At 34.2% G+C, this 21,017-nt stretch overlaps 3 protein-coding genes across 3 annotated transcripts; 2 read left to right on the top strand and 1 right to left on the bottom strand.

The window, feature by feature from the left end:
• Positions 1-509: 509 nt before the first annotated feature.
• On the top strand, positions 510-1,934 carry LOC132564599 (uncharacterized). Its single transcript, XM_060229247.1, has 4 exons — positions 510-650; positions 775-846; positions 1,277-1,348; positions 1,578-1,934. The coding sequence occupies exons 1-4, from the start codon at positions 510-512 to the stop codon at positions 1,932-1,934; spliced, it is 642 nt and encodes a 213-aa protein (XP_060085230.1).
• Positions 1,935-3,582: 1,648 nt separating this feature from the next.
• Positions 3,583-11,026, bottom strand: LOC132564601 (putative transferase CAF17 homolog, mitochondrial). Its single transcript, XM_060229249.1, has 7 exons — positions 10,828-11,026; positions 9,309-9,675; positions 7,901-8,035; positions 6,470-6,647; positions 5,232-5,369; positions 4,854-4,953; positions 3,583-4,209 (listed from the first exon to the last, which is right to left on the bottom strand). Exons 2-7 carry the CDS (start codon positions 9,645-9,647, stop codon positions 4,005-4,007), a joined length of 1,095 nt encoding a protein of 364 aa, XP_060085232.1. The 5' UTR covers positions 9,648-9,675; positions 10,828-11,026; the 3' UTR covers positions 3,583-4,004.
• Positions 11,027-11,345: 319 nt separating this feature from the next.
• On the top strand, positions 11,346-20,197 carry LOC132564600 (dehydrodolichyl diphosphate synthase complex subunit nus1-like). Its single transcript, XM_060229248.1, has 5 exons — positions 11,346-11,671; positions 12,468-12,605; positions 13,008-13,166; positions 14,141-14,240; positions 14,878-20,197. The coding sequence occupies exons 1-5, from the start codon at positions 11,371-11,373 to the stop codon at positions 14,966-14,968; spliced, it is 789 nt and encodes a 262-aa protein (XP_060085231.1). The 5' UTR covers positions 11,346-11,370; the 3' UTR covers positions 14,969-20,197.
• Positions 20,198-21,017: the final 820 nt, after the last annotated feature.

The raw sequence follows: 21,017 nt of genomic DNA, 5'->3' as shown, positions 1-21,017 counted from the left end.
ATTTGAGGTGTTTAGTTCATCAGGGGTGAGTGTTTCATGAGAGGTGTGTGGTTCATCAGAGGTGTGTAGTTCATTTGAGGTGTGTGTTTAATCATAGGTGTATGGTTTATCAGAGGTGTGTGGTTCATTTGAGATGTGTATTCATCAAAGATGTGTGGTTCATCAGAGGTGTGTGGTTCATTTGAGATATGTATTCATCAGGGATGTGTTGTTCATTAGATGTGTGTGATTCATTTGAAGTGTATGGTTCATTTGAGGTTTGTGGTTCATTTGAGGTTTGTGGTTCATTTGAGGTTTGAAGTTCATTTGAGGTGTGTGGTTCATCAGAGGTGTGTGGTTCATTTGAGGTGTGTGGTTCATCAGATATGTGTGTTTCATCAGAAATTTGTTTCGTCAGAGGTGTGTGGTTCATTTGGGGTGTGTGATTCATCAGAGGTATGTGGTTCATCACAGGTGTGTGGTTCATTTGGGGTGTGTGTTTCATCAGGGGTGTGTGTTTCATCAGAGATATGTGGTTCATTAGAGGTGTTTGTTCATCAGAGGTGTGTGGTTCATTTGGGGTGTGTGGTTCATCAGATTTGTGTGTTTCATCAGAGGTGTCTGGTTCATTTGAGGTGTGTGGTTCATCAGAGGTTTGTGGTTCATCAGAGGTATGTGGTTCATCAGAGGTGTGTGGTTCATTTGAGGTGTGTGGTTCATCAGAGGTTTGTTTCATCAGAGGTGTGTGGTTAATTTTAGGTGTGTGGTTCATCTGATATGTGTGTTTCATAAGAGGTGTGTGGTTCATTTGAGGTGTGTGGTTCATCAGAGGTATGTGGTTCATCAGAGGTGCGTGGTTCATTTGAGGTGAGTGGTTCATCAGAGGTGTGTGTTTCATCAGAGGTGTGTGTTTCATCAAAGGTGTGTGGTTTATTTGAGGTGTGTGGTTCATCAGAGGTGTGTGTTTTATCAAAGGTGTGTGGGTTATTTGAGGTGTGTGGTTTATTTGAGGTGTGTTGTTCATTTGAGGTGTGTGGTTAATCAGAGGTGTGTGGTTCATTTGAGGTGTGTGGTTAATCAGAGGTATGTGGTTCATCAGAGGTATGTGGTTCATCAGAGGTGTGTGATCCATCAGAGGTGTGTGGTTCATTTGAGGTGTGTGGTTCATCAGAGGTGTGTGGTTCATCAGAGGTTTGTTTCATCAGAGGTGTGTGGTTAATTTTAGGTGTGTGGTTCATCTGATATGTGTGTTTCATAAGAGGTGTGTGGTTCATCTGATATGTGTGTTTCATAAGAGGTGTGTGGTTCATTTGAGGTGTGTGGTTCATCAGAGATGTGTTGTTCATCAGAGGTGTGTGGTTCATCAAAGGTATGTGGTTCATCAGAGGTGTGTGGTTCATGTGAGGTATGTGGTTCATCAGAGGTGTGTGGTTCATGTGAGGTGTGTGGTTCATTTGAGATGTGTATTCATCAGATATGTGTGTTTCATCAGAGGTGTGTGGTTCATCAGAGGTTTGTTTCATCAGAGATGTGTTTTATCAATGGTGTGTTGTTTATTTGAGGTTTGTGGTTCATTTGAGGTGTGTTGTTCATTTGAGGTGTGTGGTTCATCAGAAGTGTATGGTTCATTTGAGGTGTGTGGTTCATCAGATATGTGTGTTTCATCAGAGGTGTATGGTTCATCAGAGGTGTATGGTTCATCAGAGGTGTGTGGTTCATCAGATATGTGTGTTTCATTAGAGGTGTATGGTTCATCAGAGGTGTGTGGTTCATCAGAGGTGTATGGTTCATCAGAGGTGTGTGGTTCATTTGAGGTGTGTGTTTCATCCGAGGTGTATGGTGCATCAGAGGTGTGTGGTTCATTTGAGGTGTGTGTTTCATCAGAGGTGTGTGGTTCATTTGAGGTGTGTGGTTCATCAGAGGTTTGTTTCATCAGAGGTGTGTGGTTCATTTGAGGTGTGTGGTTCATCAGAGGTGTGTGTTTTATCAAAGGTGTGTGGTTTATTTGAGGTGTGTTGTTCATTTGAGGTGTGTGGTTAATCAGAGATGTGTGGTTCATCAGAGGTGTGTGGTTCATCAGAGGTGTGTGGTTCATCAGAGATGTGTGGTTCCTTTAAGGTGTGTGGTTCATCTGAGGTATGTGGTTCCTTTAAGTTGTGTGGTTCATCTGAGGTATGTGGTTCCTTTAAGTTGTGTGGTTCATCTGAGGTATGTGGTTCATCACACTTGTATGGTTACAGTTACATCACAGACAAGGGTTTTAGTTACCGTCATCACAGACAAGGGTTTTAGTTACCGTCATCACAGACAAGGGTTTTACAGTTACCGTCATCACATACAAGGGTTGTACAGTTACCGTCATCACATACAAGGGTTGTACAGTTACTGTCATCACAGACAAGGGTTTTACAGTTACCGTCAACACAGACAAGGGTTGTACAGTTACTGTCATCACAGACAAGGGTTTTTATAATTATCGTCATCACAGACAAGGGTTTTACAGTTACTGTCATCACAGTAAAGGGTTTTACAGTTACCGTCATCACATACAAGGGTTGTACAGTTACTGTCATCACAGACAAGGGTTTTACAGTTACCGTCAACACAGACAAGGGTTGTACAGTTACTGTCATCACAGACAAGGGTTTTTATAATTATCGTCATCACAGACAAGGGTTTTACAGTTACTGTCATCACAGTAAAGGGTTTTACAGTTACCGTCATCAAGGACAAGGGTTGTACAGTTATCGTCAACACAGACAAGGCTTGAACAGTTATCGTCATCACAGACAAGGGTTGTACATTTATGGTCATCACAGACAAGGGTTGTACAGTTACCGTCATTACAGACAAGGGTTGTACAGTTACCGTCATTACAGACAAGGGTTGTACAGTTACCGTCATTACAGACAAGGGTTGTACAGTTACGGTTATCACAGAAAAGGGTTGTACAGTTATGTACTGAGGGGTCATGGGCCCTGACTTTGCAACACTGCATTATGCTTTTGTATGACTGACATATACATCACATTTCAATACCCTAGTTTAAATGCAAGAAATTCAATGTTATAGATACAAACATTTTAACAAAGGGCAATAAATCTGTGATTAAGGGGTTGTGGACCTGATATTGATACATTGCACATTGCTTCATATGATCAAAGTATACACTACGTTTCATTATCCTATTTCAAGTAAAGGCAAAGTTATACTCCAGAGAGGAAACATTAATAATGGGCAGTAACTCTGTAATTAAGGAGTCAAGGGCCCTGAATTTGGTACACAGCAAATCCCCTCCATGACCAATGTATACACCTAGTTTCCATGATCCTTGGCTTAACTGTGGGCAAAGTTTTGTTTCTGACACAAAAGAATGAACAGACAAACAGATAGACAAGGCGGTGACTATATGCCCCCTCCCCCCCCCCCAAAAAAAAAAAAAAAAATTGTGGGGTGCATATAAAAATAAAAGCATACATTTATAGCCAAGGCTTTCCTTTGTATACACAAAATCAAAGGATCATCAACCATAGTTTCTTGAATTTCTGTATTAAGAATGTTGGTCAAATTGTGTGTTGAACAAACTGAACCAGTCATTGCTAAATCAAATAATTTTTGGTTTTATTAAATCAATGTTTGTAAAACCACAATATTGAATTTGGATGTTATTTTAAATGTGTTACAAACAGAACATATTATCCACTCATAAATATGAACTTCATTTCCTTAGTCAAAAAAACAGGAATAGCTGGTCTAAGCAGTCAGTCAACAGAACTGACCCTACATGCTTTAGATAAGTACACAGTACAATTTTGAAGTTTGCAATTTATGTCAAATCTGACTCTAAACTGTGAGACAGTTCTGGAATTCTTAACTTCTTTAAATAATTCACATCCATAGATAAGTATTTTGAGATATTGAATTCATGTCTAGTCTCTTTATATAATTACACCATCTAGGGTTCACATTATCAGCATGCACATGTAACTGAAGGGCAGTATGTGTTCTCGATTATGTAATTCAAATCAACTCTCCTTAGGCCACCAGTCTGGGGTGGTGGCTTTCACTCCTAGGTTTTCCTCTGTCTCTGTTTTAACACTAAGGTTTTTACTGGCCTCTGCTATCCGTAAAAGACCGAGTCCATATTTTCCAATATGACCTCGCATTTTCCCCACTGATTTTCCTGTCTCTGTTACAATGTTAGATCCGGCTATAATATTCTGTGGTTCACTGAAAAAACAAATTATTTTCCTGATAAATTTACCAAGGCAAACTTGTATGTAAAGTAAAATAAAAGTAGAAAGGATGATATGATATAGTTTCAAAAATTTTGTGAGGAATCTTAGAAAGTTTGGGTGTCAAAACCATGAAAATAGTATTTTTTGTAAACTCAATCTCTGAGCAACTATCAAAAAATTATTAAGTAGGTCATAGTCATATAATTTATAACATTAAGTCTCTTTTCACATCAAACAGTTATTGATGTGACCAGAAAATAAAAAATAAATAAACTAACCTTAAAATAATTTCATGCCACAAGACACAGCTGAAATTACGGTCTCTACAAGTTTGACATATAGTTAACACTATAGTAATATATAGTTCTTTGTTAGGGGACACACTGTGCATTTTCAATCTAAATAATCTTTTTTTACAGATCATATGGCAGCTTGTCCGATTTTGATCAAATATTTTGATATTTGATCAATTTTGAACAAGCTGAAAATAAGAAAATAAGAATATATATAATTCGGAAAATGCTGACTGACCCCTAATGGGGAAAGGAAGAAAGCAGAGACTTAAAGGCACAAGGTGTAAGCAAAAATTTGTCGCAAATATATTCTGATCTCTGAATGCCTGTGCCTTGAACTTACTCATCAAACAAGAGAGGCATCAGGCGCTTGCGTGTGACCCCAGTGTGAAATGTCCTAGCGGTCAACTCCTGGCCGACATAACAGCCCTTGTGGAAACACACTGAAAAGTAACAAGAATATTGTTTGGTATCAAAACCTATATCTATGAGTTCATGGGTTCAAATACTATCGTATATATACCCATGATGGCATGCAGCTTTCAAGGTAATTGATATAAAGTGGTGTTCTTTTCAACTCTTGAAAAACAATTTTGTAGAAATTCATGTATCAACAGATACTATACAAACACAAGAGTTTGACAATTTTGTTTGTTTATAAGTGGCATCGCTATTTATTATCACTACTTAAAAACATCAAAGAAACTTGTTGATAAACCACCTCCATTCAGATACACAGCATTACTCTCCAGAGGAAAGCAGTTCCCTGGGGGTAAGTCCACTACTCCCTCCCCAATACCAATCTGATACCGCTCCCTGTGGTAGTCCTCCTCAGGTGTTTCCTCTTTAACTCCAAACCCTGAAAAACAGATATGTTTGATGTGTTTGAAGAATATATCTCTACTTCTCTCCAACTCAAATCCATCCAACATATGATAATCAAGGGTTCTGGCACTAAATATATCAATTCGTTCCAGACCATCTCAGGATTATTAATTCCAGGCACCATTCAGCTAAATCCAACAGATGGGCTTTTAGAAGATGTTTAAAACATGATAAGTTGAATAACTGATGGATGTGTATGTCATGTTACACAGTGACTGCTGTGGCTACCATATCATAATTTTGACCAGGTTATAAAAAAACAACACTTTGTCAATAATTCTCCTCAATGTCTAATTAAATTTAATCTATCAGTTTCCAGCTCAATTATCTGTAATCCTGGAAGAGCAGTTTAAAACGTGTTTTTAAAGATGGAGGCCTTTGCCACCATCTTGGATTTTACACTGATTGATATAACAATAATAAAACAATTCTTTGTCAGGACCATCCCTGGATCTCTCTACATTTGTAGGTGAGTTTGAGGTAAATCCCTCTGGTGGAATTAGAAAACTTCATTAATATTGAAAGTTTACTCCTGACACACCATAGAAAAAAACCACAATAACTATAGGTTACTTGCACCTTAAAAAGTTGTAAGAAGGAAAAACAAACAGTAACTGAATAAAGTGTAAGTGTAAACACTATTTGCAATAATGAATACTTAATTTATCTTGTTAAAAATGTAAGTCCTATCCAATGGCCTTAAGTTTAAGGTAATTATATAGCAAAACATTCTACACCTTTCAGCTAAATGACTCTAAATCTACACAAGGAACGATGACACATCTGATTTCAAAACTTGACTGGATAGTCCTTCGAAAGTTGACGAGTTGTGATATCAAGATTTTCAAGATGGCCACCATTTAAATAATCTGGAATACCATATATTTTTTCAAAATTTATTTTGAACTAAGTAGAGGAGGTCCTGTCACTGCATCAAAATCATTTTTGGAGAGGTACCACTTAATAATGAAATAATGTATACAGACGTAAGTACACACAGATAGACAGACAACAGACAATGCAATATGACACTAAATTGTAAGGATGAGATGACTCTAGCAATAGTAAACTCACCTTTGAGTACTGACCCTGAGTTGCTTGCTATGATTCTCAAACCAAAGCTATTCATGCGAGGATCTGGAGCCGCTGACAATATTCCAGGCAGCTGCTTATCAACAGATATCTTTTGATCGTCGCCTTTACAAAGAGCAGCAAACACCTTACAGCTATCAGTCACATCAGCTATATCAACCTGAAAATCAGTGGTACAGTGACACCTGCCTTACCTGACATTCTATAGAGACCGTGTCATAATACAGAGGTCCTATCTGGTAGTTTTCATTGGAAATAGGATTTTAAGAAAAGAGGCCCAAGGGCCTTAACAGACAAATGAGTTACAATGCTTCTTGTAACATGTCATAGAAATGATTTTGTTAAAAAAAAGTAAGAAAACTTTAATTCCAGTGTACACATAATGCCAATGTAAATTGTACATAACATTAACTGCTGTACCATATGCTAAGGCTTCTAACCAAGTTTGAATTAAAAGAAATTGCACTCCAATAATGAATTCTCATCCATGCATATCTTCAATCCATGAACAGTAGAACATCTATGAAATTTCAGTCAATTTGATCCATTTTTGGCCCTGCTCATAAGCCCCTGGGGGTCAGCCAGGGTCAATGTATGCATCTCATCAAACTGTCAACTTAAACTAAGAATTCTAAACAAGTTTGATCTATTTCTACAAGAAAATAAAAAAAATTTGTTCAAAAATGTAATTTACCTATATACACTTGAGTAAACTTTATCCGCTCCTATGGGGGAAATGTGAGACCCAGGGGTCATGAAATTTGCAATTTTCATAAAGAATCAGAAAGCATTTCTATCCAAGAAGAGTATTTGATTCTACCATACATGGGATTTGAGAAGAAGATCTTTGAAGTTTCAATCAATTTGACTCTTACTGGCCATGACCATCAGGCCCCTGGGGGTAGGGGACAATATAATTTACAATTATGGTGCAATTTAAGCCATAGAAACTTTTTTTTTTAAATTTCATTGAACTCCATTCAGGAGTTTTCCAAAGAAATTGAAAATATTTAAAGTTTACAACATGCAAAGTTTACACAAGATGATGGACAAAAGCAATCGCAATAGGTGACCCTGAGACTTCATCTCCGGTGTCCTTAATGTGTGTGATAGAGTAATGCAATACTCAAAAACAAGATTTTCAAAGAGATGGAATTGATTACTTACTCTGATTGTGCCTTAGAATAACATGAATGTACCAGGTAACATACATTGTAAGGTGCATTCCAAACGCAGTAGAATAATGGATGTCTATTTCATATCACTTTAATTACCGTCAACAAGGTTCCTCATCAAATCAAAATTTTTCAGAATCACTGACAAAATTTCCCATCCATATTTAATTTGCATCAAAATGAATAAGAACTTGTTTGATTAATTATTGAAGCATTTCAATCAACAAAAATCACTCACCTTCTTTCTGATTTTATATCTTTTAATGAGTTTGAGGAGATCTTCAGTGACATTAGTGTCACACTCTAATAAAAGGAAAGACTTCCCTGTCACATCAGTGGCGTGGAACATCAACAGGTCATACAGCACACGACCCTGTAATAAAATGTATTAACAAATCGTAAACACAACAAGTGATCAGTGACAACTTATTTTCATTAGTCATTTTAAACTTTATTGCTAAAATGAATCGATCCTGCAATGTGTAAATTGAAGTATTTTCAGAAATTCTGTGAGTTCTGTCAGAATTCTGTGAGTACATGACTTGGGACATGTATGTAGGTCGTGTAAATATGTATTAACAAGTCATAGCCTGCAATAAAATGTTTTAACAAATCACAAAGATTCATAAAATAGCCGGTAATGGAATGTGTTATCACAAAATGATACACTGCAAAGACTTGTTATCACGAAATAAGTAAGACAAATTTTAGCACAGAATATGTGATATATTTTCCCCTCTAAATATAAAAAAATCCCATAAAGTAGATATACTGCAAACATTGGAAAATTTCCCTAAAATAGAGAAAACATTCCCCCAAACAGAGCTAATCAGTTTATTTTCACTTAGCATGTTAAGGAATTATTAACATAACCACAATATTGTTATATTTCATTCATGAAATCTTCATGGCATATTATATAGTTTTCCCTTATCCCTTTTTTTAATTGTGACTAAAAGAGCTGTCCCAAATTCCTTCATTTCTCAAAGAAACTCTAAAATGTCTCTCTGCTATCAATAAGTAGTATTCCCTCAATACCAGATTAATCCATGTATATGGCTATAGTATCAACAAACTACATCATAAAGATCAGCCAAAGTTATTTTGAGGCAGAGTTTCCATGTAGTAGCTAGTGGTTCCTTTTAGGAGACGGTGGCTACCTCACTGAACAACATACAGGAGGCCTGTCACATATGGGTGACGTTTCTCCTGACATCTAGTGCAATAGGGGTAAAGTGTTTTATTTGCATGAGGACAAAATCACAACAGCACTGACAGATCCATTTCTTTCCTTTACGGGAAATTAAAACTACCACAGTTACTTTATGTAGTAAAAGGAGCATACAGCCAAACACCTCAGAGCTTACTCATCTGTGAAGGCCAAATCAATGCTCTTAAATTTGAGCTTTTATTGCCCCCATTCAAGTTCCTTAGTCAAGAATTCTAACATACTTTCAATAATTTTTCAGTCCTACATATGTAATTATACAGCTCATAGCCCTCGCTGAAGTTAGATATATAACAGCCAGTGTGTATACATTCTGGTATACATATATATGTATTTTTTTCGACATGTTTTTCCACACTTCATTAAATCATAAAAGATTCAAAACTTTCTATCAATAACAGATAAATGATGAGATTACCTGTACATTGAGCATCAAGGTATACAGACTAGGGGTTTTGTCTCCAACAACAGCAACATCATTTGTGACCAGACCCTGGAGGAATGGTACTGTATCTGTACCTTTCAGTCTCACTACTCCACGGCTTTCCAAGGAATGAACACTCCAGTTGGATTCTCTTATATTGCTGCTGCAATGCCTTAGAGATTGATAAGGATTGTGAGATACAGTCTTTAAAGCAGGCTGATGCAGCTGGCAGTGTTTGCAGTGTTTATACTTGTACAAGGTTTCAGAAGGAATTGTTGCTGATCTCTGGGAAAAGCCTTGTAAACTCCTCAGCTGTGACAGTAAATGCCTCATGCTTGTAGAGCTTCATCAATACAGCACACTTGGAAAGAAATAGAAAATAAGAATATATCTTAACACTGCACTATCATAATTTCATGTTACACATATATATAGAATTTTTTTTTTTTTTTGCCTTAGACACTTGTATCCCAGCAAGCTTTTTTTCTACTCTTGGTGCAATTGGCACGAAATCTTTGGAAGGAGTTATAGAAGAAAGTTTTGCCCCTGCTATGACTTGAAATAGCGATAATACAATTTCAAGCTTAAGGTGAATACTCTACATTTATATGATTACCACTTGATTGAACAGAAACTCCCACCATCCCCACCTAGTACACACTTAGATACATTTGTGCATTGCCATCCAACTAATTAAACTTGTCATGACCTTGAAAGAGACCATGTATCTGAATGTGGACAAAACCATTTTTAAATGATCAAGAGCAAAAAGATGTTAATGACTAATGCATGATGCACATGTGTAAGGTGGTCTTTCTAAAAGGCATTAATTCAACAAGTGGCAACAAGCATGGATCTTAAGCACCTTCTGAAACTTTATTAAGGTTAGTAACATAAAAAAATACAAAGGTACATCCACAAGAGGACACAGCCTAAAAAGTACAAAAACAATGCTGCAACACAATGTGCGGAAGTTCAGCTTCACTTTCAGAACAGTGTATAATTCCAATAATCTACTAGAATCAATGGTGCACGCAAAAAAAAACTATCAAATGTTTTGAAGCAAGAATGGATAAAATTTAGAAAGACTAGAATGTAAAATACAACCACAACTCAGTCAAAGACAACACCGGAAGATGTTCCGTAAACAGTACAAATGACAAAACTGATGATTAAATGAGGACATATAGTGGTCGAATAGACAAGTGTCCATAGAAGACCCGAAGGTATCCTAAGGTAAGATATGAAAACAGATATGGTTATCATGTATTTTTTTTTATTTTCACCACTTACTTACTTATAGTTACTAATAATATTTTTTCCAGTACAAGAATTCTATGGTTCCTTTTTACTGGACTCGTGTTTAGAATTACAAAATGTAACTCTTATCACTTACCAGCAAGGAGTTGTTAATACTCGTTCACGTGCATGTATGTATGCCTTCGTGTGATTTCTAATATCTAGAATTTCGAATAATTCGAGCCAGTCATGATATAACCAAACTAAGGTTTACCTGACTAAATAATGTGGGTTTGCTGGCTTCTCTAGTGAACTAGTTTATAGCTTCAATATCTAGCTAAATAGTTAGCTTATGCCTGTATGATCAGCTGTAGTTGGTGTCGTCTCTCTCTCTCTGCAAGAGCCTTTAAATATATGTTATGAACGAATATATCCTACACAGTACTCTTGCTGACAAGTCATATTGTTGTAAACCATATTCAAATCCAATAACCTTGTTGCAGGACTCCGACTTAATGTAAGGAACGACAACTCTGTTAGTCGTACGTACTTTCGTTTTCAAAAATAAAGAAAATAGAATTGTTTTCACTCTTTAAATATTTATTTTAATGACAGGCCATAAAATAGTATCAAATTATATTGTTTATATCGTGGTATGATATTAAAGTTGGAAATATAACATTTCCTTGATGATATCGAATTTTATGATTATTCAGTCCGAGACTACTACTTCTGGTTTTGACACGAGCCACCGGCATTTCGGACATGGTGACTGAGGAACCTCACACATAAAAGTGGCCGTATAAAGTTACCCAAAATGATTGGCAACCTAGTGCTGAGACTTATTCACTATGTGCTTTCCCTTGGGATATTTGTTAAACACTGGATTTTACATTTCCCTTATATTGGCTTCGCTTTCCAACAGAAAGCATTGACCGGAAGTGTGAGTTATGGCCTACAATCACAGATAGCAGCTGATGCAAGATCGTTTCAAAAGTTACCGCATCATCTGGGTCTACTAGTCTTGGAGAACGATGTCTCATTTTCAGACATTGCTAACATAATTGTGTGGTCAATTACCCTTGGTATATCCTACATCAGTGTGTTCGACGTCAACGGTTAGTAAAAAACAGGTTCATAAAACAGCTGATCGAAAGCAAATTTAAAGCCACAAGATTTCTTCAATTACTATTGGAATGGCATAGGATCACTGAATATGAACTCAGGAAGTGTGACCAAAGAAATGGAGAAAAAGATAAAAAAAAAACCCACAGTGATGATCAAATTTAGTCCTAATCTATAGATGTATTCCTCTCATAAATTTTCTATTTAACTTTGACCCAATACCAATTGCAATGTCTAAAGTGTCAACAAGTTGTACATTGGACATAATTGCCAGTTGCATCTAGGTTTTTTTAGTCAATGTCTTTTTTAAAAAAAAGTTGTTTTCCCATCATAATCAGGAACAACTGTACATAGAAGCACTGGCTGGCATCAGTGTTTATTCAATAACTTGTATTGCTTCACTCCCAAAACTGCATTGTACAGATAACTGTAGAGTCAATGAATTTTGTATTGATATAGCAGAAATCTCTGCATGAAATCATTTGTCATGTGAGTCTACATCTTTTTCAAAATATTGATAAGTTTCACCTTAAGGCCTAAAATTTCTGCTAAAATGCCAGAAAGTACATGGAAGTTTGCTCAAGAAATCTTTTTACTTGTAACATATATAGTTTTTACTAATAACATGAAATTAAGCAACTTTGTATGATGTACTAAACTTCATCACGCACTTATCTTAGATGGTACTGTGACAACTTGTGCTGTTCTTTATTTTTGCTTTCAGTAATAATTTTATAGTGTAAATGTATGAGATGCTTTGAAGATGGTTTTACTTTTTATTTGTTACAGGTGAATTTAAAAGAAAACATGAACTTTTAAGAGAAGAGATAAGCAAAAGTCAGCAGTTCATATCAGACACAGAGAATACCAAACACAATATACATATACATTCAAGTTTTACTGATAGACAAGATGTTTATCAAAATGGCAAGTATTTATTTCAAAATATAAGAATTCTTTTCTGTTAATGGAAAATTCACTTTTTTTGTAGTTTCACACCACAAAATAGTTTAATTTAGCCAGAAAATGTGTAAATTTTCTCAGAAATCAAGAAAAGCAAAACATTTTCCCAGTTTTTAAAGCATGTACAGAGCCGTGAAATTCTGGACTAAAAAAAATTCTATTTTTATTGCGTTGACCAGAAAAACTAAGTACCTAGTAATACCATATTTTTTGTCTTCAACTCTGAATCTTGCTCTGAAATGTCAATTTGCTTCTTGCTAATAACAATTGTTTGTGGAAAATGAATGCTTTTACATGGAGTGAAAACCTATGCATTGAAAAAATAATAGTTACTCTTTATGTTACACAAAGAAGTTTCTTTCTCAGGTTGTTACAGTGGTAATAGTGTACATATACAGTTGGTGAGTACAGAAGATGGTCGGCATGATTTGGTCAAGACCGCCCGTGAGCTCTGTGTTGAGGTATTGGAGAAACGAAGAAGGATAGACGATATATCACCTCAATCTTTAGATAATTTATTTCAAGGTAAATTCAAATGTACAGTAGATATAGACCAACAAAATTTACATTTGCCTGTTGTCGCCCTGTTACAACAAGATTTTACTTGGTGTTTGGTGTTTTATTGTTACATCACCATTCTCTTGTCATCTCTTCGTCTTTATAGGGTACTTTCTCAATACTGGGTTTATTTCATCTGATATTATGAGGTCTTTCAAACTATGTGTATTTGAAATGCTTTAATTATGTGAATATTAATTAGAAAGTAGCTGCTTGCCATTATATCATCTGTAATTACATTCAGAAAACACTTGTCAGGTAATTATTTAAATAAAGGCAAGAAAATATGTAAAACATGTACTTGCCAATTTCTGGAGTTAAATATTCCAGCATTATGAAAAAAAAATCAATTATAGATCAGCTTTCAATAACTTAAGCTCAAGTGGACTGTTAATATTGGTTGTTTGAAATTATAAACGTATGTTTGATGATTCAAATTTTCTTGATGGGCAGAATTCTAATTAGATTGCACATGGGTTGGCAAGTATACCTGTCACAATCATGCTGGAAATGTATGGAAGAGATTTGAGTCTGGGGAAATTTGATAGTCAACAATTTCTTAAAGGCCTGAATAACTGCATTGTTCATTTGAATATTGATTCCTTGCTGGTTTCATATTTGTTTTTCATAACAATCATTCTATTAGAATGTTTCAGTTTTGGGTTTGTAAAATGTTGTTTAAAGTCAGTTTGATTCTATACAGATATTACAGTTATTTCAACTTTGATGCTCTCTATACAACCTTGATTTGGAAGTAGTTATCAACATGGACAAAAATTAATTATAAAATATAAAGTCTACACATTATACTGATGTGTACATAACATGATTTGCAAAGGACTGAACAACCCTCCCCAACCCCACACCCAACCTTTCAATTCATGTGACTAGCCCAAGCAAACATGTAATAATTAAATTAGATAATTGTTATTTTGTCACAGAAATTCATAAGTTCCCAGATCCTGACCTGGTGCTGAAGTTTGGTCAGACAGATTCTTTGTTGGGTTATCTCCCCTGGCAGATTAGGCTAACAGAAATATTGTAAGTATGCAGGTGTAGCAAAATTTAAAATGATTTAGAACAAAATTTTACAATAAAAGTATTGATTGATGCCGAATTTTATTTTGGACATTGTTATATAGAATGTCAGTTGATGATGATTGTAATGGACAAATTATTGAATTATTTATATCATTCATAAACTTTTATTTTTAGAATAGATATATACAAGATTACAGAAACACTTAACAGTAACATTGGATCACACTTCAAAGGAAGTAATGAAACTAAATTTAGTAAAAATGTTGGATCAAAACAGGTAGATTCAATACAATAATTTTCAGCTTTCTACAATTTGAACTAGATGAGGATTGAAGGAAAAGTTCTTTGTGTCAAAACATGCTTCTAACAAGCTGAACCTATTTCAAATTAAACTATCTTGGTTTTAAGGTTTCAAGGTTTTAAGTGATCTATGAAGGTGTGTGGTAATGTAAAGGGCTTTTGACAAGACCAAGGGGACTTTAAGAAAAGTTTACTACTGCAACTTTTACTCATTATAGGATGTTTTAAGATGACAATTTCTTGTAAGGTACAGAAATTATTTGGAATATGACTTCATGTTCTTCATTAGTATATTTTACATTACCTTGTATAATTTCAATTCTATTTGGTATTTCAGGTGCATTCCATCTCATTTATCTATTCGATACAAGTCATTCATCACAGCTCTTCAAAACTTCTCCAGGATCAACCAGCGTTTTGGCAAGTAGACGGAAGACACAGCAAGAGATATCTCTAGACTACATCTATAATCATTAGATACGACTGGCATCATATTGAAAAATTGTAATCATTCATCTCTGTATACACATCATGGCAACCTGTCGTATGACACTGGGGCGATTATCACAGCATTGTCATTAGAAACAAGTCCTCTGTAATTAGTGTTAATTGTCTTTCAATCCAGTGATTTAAAGTATGATGTAACTTGTAACCTCCATGTGCAAGTATTTGTGGTCATGTAATTAGCAAGAATGGGAGATTGTAGAATGATTTGTGATGCATATTTTATTTTTTATGAAGAAATCAAGTACATTTTTGTACAAACATATATATGTTTAAACATAAACAGAAATGTGACATTATCAGAAATATGACATTAACAGAAATGTTACATGAATAGAAAGGTGACATTAACAGAAATGTGCCATCAGTAGAAGCTTTTTTGTTTTAAATAAAGCATTTACATAATGTACCAGTGTTAAGATTTAGTTTTTGAATTGAAATCAGTCAACTTTTTTCATAACAAAGTGTTGAAGTTTTCAGGTGGCTTCAGTTAGTTTAGTAACCTTTATAAAATCTAGTTTGATCATAAGTTAGTTCACCATCATCAGATGGCCCATGACTATTGTGAATTACAACATTTTACATTTGTTTTTGCTATTTTTTTTTACTCAGATTTCATCTGTAAGTTCCCTTTGGTCCCTTGTTGTGCCCCTTTTATTTTCAAACTGATACGAAAAAAATAATGGCTGACCGGCAGCAATCTTGAACTTTGTCAATCAAATGTTTTTATCACTCTTTCTTGAGATGTACTGGAATCATTTTTCTCAAATACTAAATGTAGCTTCACCCTTATGTATAATTTTGATAAAGGGATGGATCAGAAAAGCTAAATTGCTGACAAGGGACCATCTAAGTTTTTCAAGTTTAATATAGTTAAGAGCAAACACAGAAGAAAGAGGGGAACATATTATACTTTTAAAGAACAGATCAAGATCAAGCAAAGGTGGTCACCAAGATCTCTGTATTTTTAAACAAGCTTAGGTTTTAAATCTTCGTTAAAAAAACAAACAAACTGAGGTATGTCTCAAGGAAATTTGAAATTCATTCAGAAGAAATGTTTACATGTTAGATGTAGAGGGTCTTGGTTTAGAACATATTGTAATTAGTTGTTAATGTCATTTGCTAATCCACTTTACACATGTATTTGACATTAATTGAAATCCAATTAACTGATTTCTTGATATAAGTTATCAGTTTTATGCATGGTCAAATATATTTCATTTTTTCCTTTCCTTTTTTAAATTGTGAACTGGATTCTATCTTCTAATATTCTCTGCCTGCATATGCAATACCATTTGGTGAAAATGGTGACAGCAGGATATTCATAAAAAAATGGATGCTATTTTTTATTATAATGAAATTGAAAGAGAGATAAACTTTAAATTGTATTTTTGTAGCATTATTTGGTGCAGTATTATATTGACAACAAATATATGTTGCATCATAGAAAAAAAATGTTAAGTGTAAAAATGAATTAGAGGAACAAGGTCTTGAATCATGTTATTTTTCATATTGCATATTACATTGTCTCAAAGGTCTTTTGGAATAAGTCATTGAAAGTGTAAGTGAGCAGATGACACATTGATAATACTAGTCTTTTTCCTCGGTGACTTGGTTAGGTTTCACAGTCAAGCATGAATAGGCATAAAATCACCTTCTTGATGTGTTTTTTTCCCCAAGAGTAAAGACCTGGGTACACTCCAATCAGGGTCAACAAGAGTGATTGATATTTTAAGGTAATGGCTTGATCGGTTCACAATTATCATAAACTACATAAAGTTCATAGTTTTTGACTCCTCCGAACCCTAAAAGCACTGAACTGTTAACTGTTAATACGCCCACTCCCTGACTATGAGTCCAAGTTTATTTGTTGGTGCCCTGGTGATTTTTAACAGTTGATATGGTAGTCAGGCTACATATAGCTATTATACATGTACTAGGTATTTGTTTGAATTGAAATAGAAACAGTTAATTTCTTCCCTAAATGATGGCTTTACTTTTCAGTTTTTTTTTCAGATATTTTTATCTTATATTAAACAAGTCATTAAGAAAATAAAAAAAATACTATGAATCATTACATCTTTAATGGATATCAACAAGTTTGTAGAGAAAAAATTAAACAATTGCCAATACTTGTTTAAACTGTTATATATACCTCTGAAAGGATGTTGAATTTTAGTCCGCTTTAATTCAAGTTATGAACAAATTAATCATTAACCAGTTTCATTGTAGATGTGAAGCACATTTAGTAGAAATGTCATCAGTTACACACTAATATTCAGTTTCTTAAGTCATTGTTTGTCAGATATTTTCACAAAGATTTCAGGTTTTTTGTGTGATTTTAGTTTTTCAACATTAAAAGTAGATGCTTTATTATTTTGCACAATATGTTTCAAAACCTCAGCTTCTCCTATAAAATACAGTTATCTCCCTTGTCAGTGGATTTATTTCCTTTTTTTATTTTTGATACAATCGTATATAAATACTTTGCTTTAACATGATCATGTCCACATAATCATCAGCTTTTTTGACTTGACCATGAGAAATAAAGAAACTTTTGATAAAAAACAAATATCATTATTTACCTCATTTTGAGTTTCAACAGAAACATGTTTTAGATCTGATTTCTACAGAGAGAATACTATGGATTAAGAAGTGATTACTACCACAAGTGTTTTTTTTATCCTTGTTGCCTTCCATAAATAGGCAAAGATATCAGACTGGCAGTAACAATAAGCTCATACCAGTAGTGTTACAGTGCATGACCTCAAATTATTTGGATGGAAGTCAACAAAATTAGCATAGCCACAATTTGTCTCTAAAACCTTGCAATACTAACATCATTACATATAAAACCCTGCTATACTGTCACCAGTATACAGTAATTTTTTGTTATGCTTACATAATTTGTCAGTAAAACCTTGTTATACTGCCGCTGTTTGTCATTAAAACTTTGTTATACTGCTATCATTACACATTTAAACGTTGTAGATACTGTTACCATTATAAGTAAAACCTTGTTATACTGTCACCATTATACAGTAAAGCCTTGTTATACTGTCACTATTATACAGTAAAGCCTTGTTATACTGTCACAATTACACAGTAAAACCTTGTTATACTGTCACCATTGTACAGTAAAACCTTGTTATACTGCCATCATTTATCAGTAAAAGCTTGTTACACTGTCATTGTTTGTCAATTAAACCTTGTTATCTCAAAGTTAAGCCACTTTTGAAATTGTCTTTTAATGCTGTTTCAGTACTGGGTTGATATGTATGAAGTAAATAGATGTGAAAATTTGACATTGGTAATTTGATGTTAGCAACTTGCAAAGTAGTTAAGAAATTGATGGCATTATGTCAAGATTTTGCTGTCACATACTGCTTGGTAGGCTCCTATACAGACAAGATATGCTGATACAATTTGTTGATGATGTACCCATAGTCCAATACCTGTAATAATGTTTGACACATTGATACAAATTGTTTGTTGTATCTTTATTGAAGTACATTTCAAATAAACTGAAGTAGATACACACCATCTACTATTTTCATAGGTTGGTTATAGTAAAGAGTTCTGTCAAAATAAATTCACAATTTTTTATTTAATAAGAAGATCAGTACCAGGATATGCATGTATGATCTGAGATATATGGGTCCTTGTCTCTTGGATAAATATACCTGTCTTTACCTACTGTCCTCCTGTTGTTGTACAGTCACATGAGCATGGTATAGAAGAGTTGGAGCCAAGGAATACATCAAACTCTTCAAAGGTTTCAGCCCAGTTCATGCATACTCTGTTTTTATTACTTGGGATTTTTTTTTTTTTTTTTTGTACTTCATTCAAAAAAGTTTAAACAAAACAAAGTTTATTTTTTTGTAAAAGCTGTGATCAGAACTCGGACTGAAATCAGCATCAAAGTTTGTGACCAGACGAGATTTTTCCTCAAAAAAATTTTTTTATTATCAATTTTTATTTTTTCGTATTCATTTCATTTTTCATTTTTTGTTCCATACCAGAACAGAACCCTAGAAAAAAAAGCAAAAAGGCATAGTGCAGTATATATACTATTATAAAGGATACTTGTTTTTAAACTCACCATTTGCTCCCTGATGTATGTGGTACTACCGTGTTTAGTGTATTTTGTATTTGTATTAGTAATGCTGAAATTAAACAAGGCTTTTGTTTAGGTGTCAATAGTGACAGAATGAATGTAATTAGTAAGCATGTATCATGTACATGTAGTGGTTTATAAGAAATGGGCTAGGTGACAGAGGTCAGTGGAAGGGGGAAAACTCCAATTAATTAAGGGAATATTGTTTGATTAAGGTTTTCTTATGATCAGAGGTCAGCGGAAGGGGGGACAACTCCATTTAATTAAGGGAATATTGTTTGATGAAGGTTTTCTTTTGATCACCTGTCCTCTCATTGGTTTGAAATTTTATTCCAAATCATACCGTTATGTTTTAGGAAGTAGCATATAGGCATACCTTCAAAGTAATATGCTATTATTTGAAGGGATACCTGAAAATTTTACTTATCTCTTAGATATTCAGGTAGGAAATTTACTGATAGTTCAGATAAGAAATTTAAGAGGAATAAGAGATTTATCAGTGGTGGTGGGTGAAATGGCCATGATTCGGTTGATTTTGACCCTTAAAGTCTTACAAATGCTCATTAACTTAGACTTCTGTATAAACCATGAATGTATTTAGTGGGTGAAGGCGCTGTAAGTTAGAGCTATGTAAGTTCGTATAGAAGACTTCTTGGGATATTTTAAATCATGCATCTTCGTGGGACTCAGTTTTTGTGGTTTTTCGAAAAAAGAACAAAGCAAAAATAAAAAACAAAAGCAAAAAAATCAATATTTGGCCAACTCTTAATTTAATGCCTAAAGACAGATTAATAAATTCACTTATACTAATTTCAGTAGTTGTAAACATATAAATTTATGGATTATGTTGCAACAAAAAATCAACTCCCACGAATATTAATGATTTCACAGTATGTAAGTAAATGTATATTGTATGTGATATGGAGGTTAATGATGAATATGTATTGTAATTGTAGAAAGGAGGTAAATTCATTGGATAACTATTTATATATACACATATATTGCTGCAGGTCTCATTATTTTGTAATAAAGAAAAGAATGGTTAAGTTGGTTTTTTTTATATTTTTTGAATAATTGATAAGGCTTTAATATAAACTTTATTTTTATTCCATAACAACATGTGAATAATACATAGCAAAGTATAGAGGAATTGTAAACAAGTTAAACAACATATATAAATCCTTTTCCAATGAATATCTTAAATAAATCAAACATGATGGCGTATTTGGTGAATTATATGGAATTCAAATACAGACAGTTAATAAGAACTCACTTTAAAAGCGTACTAGGAATACATAATTATATTTTATTTGATTTTCAGTAAACTAAGACGAGAAGTGATAATGGGGGCCAGAGGGGGGGGGGGGGGGGGGGAGGGGGGGCAGGATACAGTATGATTAGAGATAAGTAGGTGGATGCAAAGGATCATTGTATATATGAAAAGAATTTACTAGACAAATCTTTTAGATTGGATGATAAAATTATGTACACTTGAAAATATTAAAGTATTTCCATCATCTGTAAGATTATCATTCCCAAACAATAGTAGATCGATGGAGAGTGGATGGTTGATTTCATTAAATAAACGTAAACGGAGATGAGAGAAAAGATAATGTTCATTAGTTTCGTAAGATTGCATACATGAACAGAGAGGACTATCAATAAGATTTCTTTGGTATAGATAGAACTTACGAGAACTACATACCATTCTTAGTCTGGCGTGATGTATCTGTCCCAATCTGGTACCGTTAAAAGTAGAATGTCGGAACTTTGAGGATAGGTTTTAAGTATATTAATAGAAGAGTTATTCTTAACATGTTCGGGTAAGGAATTCCATAAATTAATGACAGATGGCA

The sequence above is a fragment of the Ylistrum balloti genome, unplaced genomic scaffold (genome assembly GCF_031769215.1).
Source record: "Ylistrum balloti isolate Yb309-2 unplaced genomic scaffold, AGI_CSIRO_Ybal_v1 Utg372384, whole genome shotgun sequence".
Lineage (NCBI taxonomy): Eukaryota > Metazoa > Mollusca > Bivalvia > Pectinida > Pectinidae > Ylistrum > Ylistrum balloti.
Note: the sequence above shows the minus strand (reverse complement) of the source record. Positions and strands in the feature narration are given on the sequence as shown.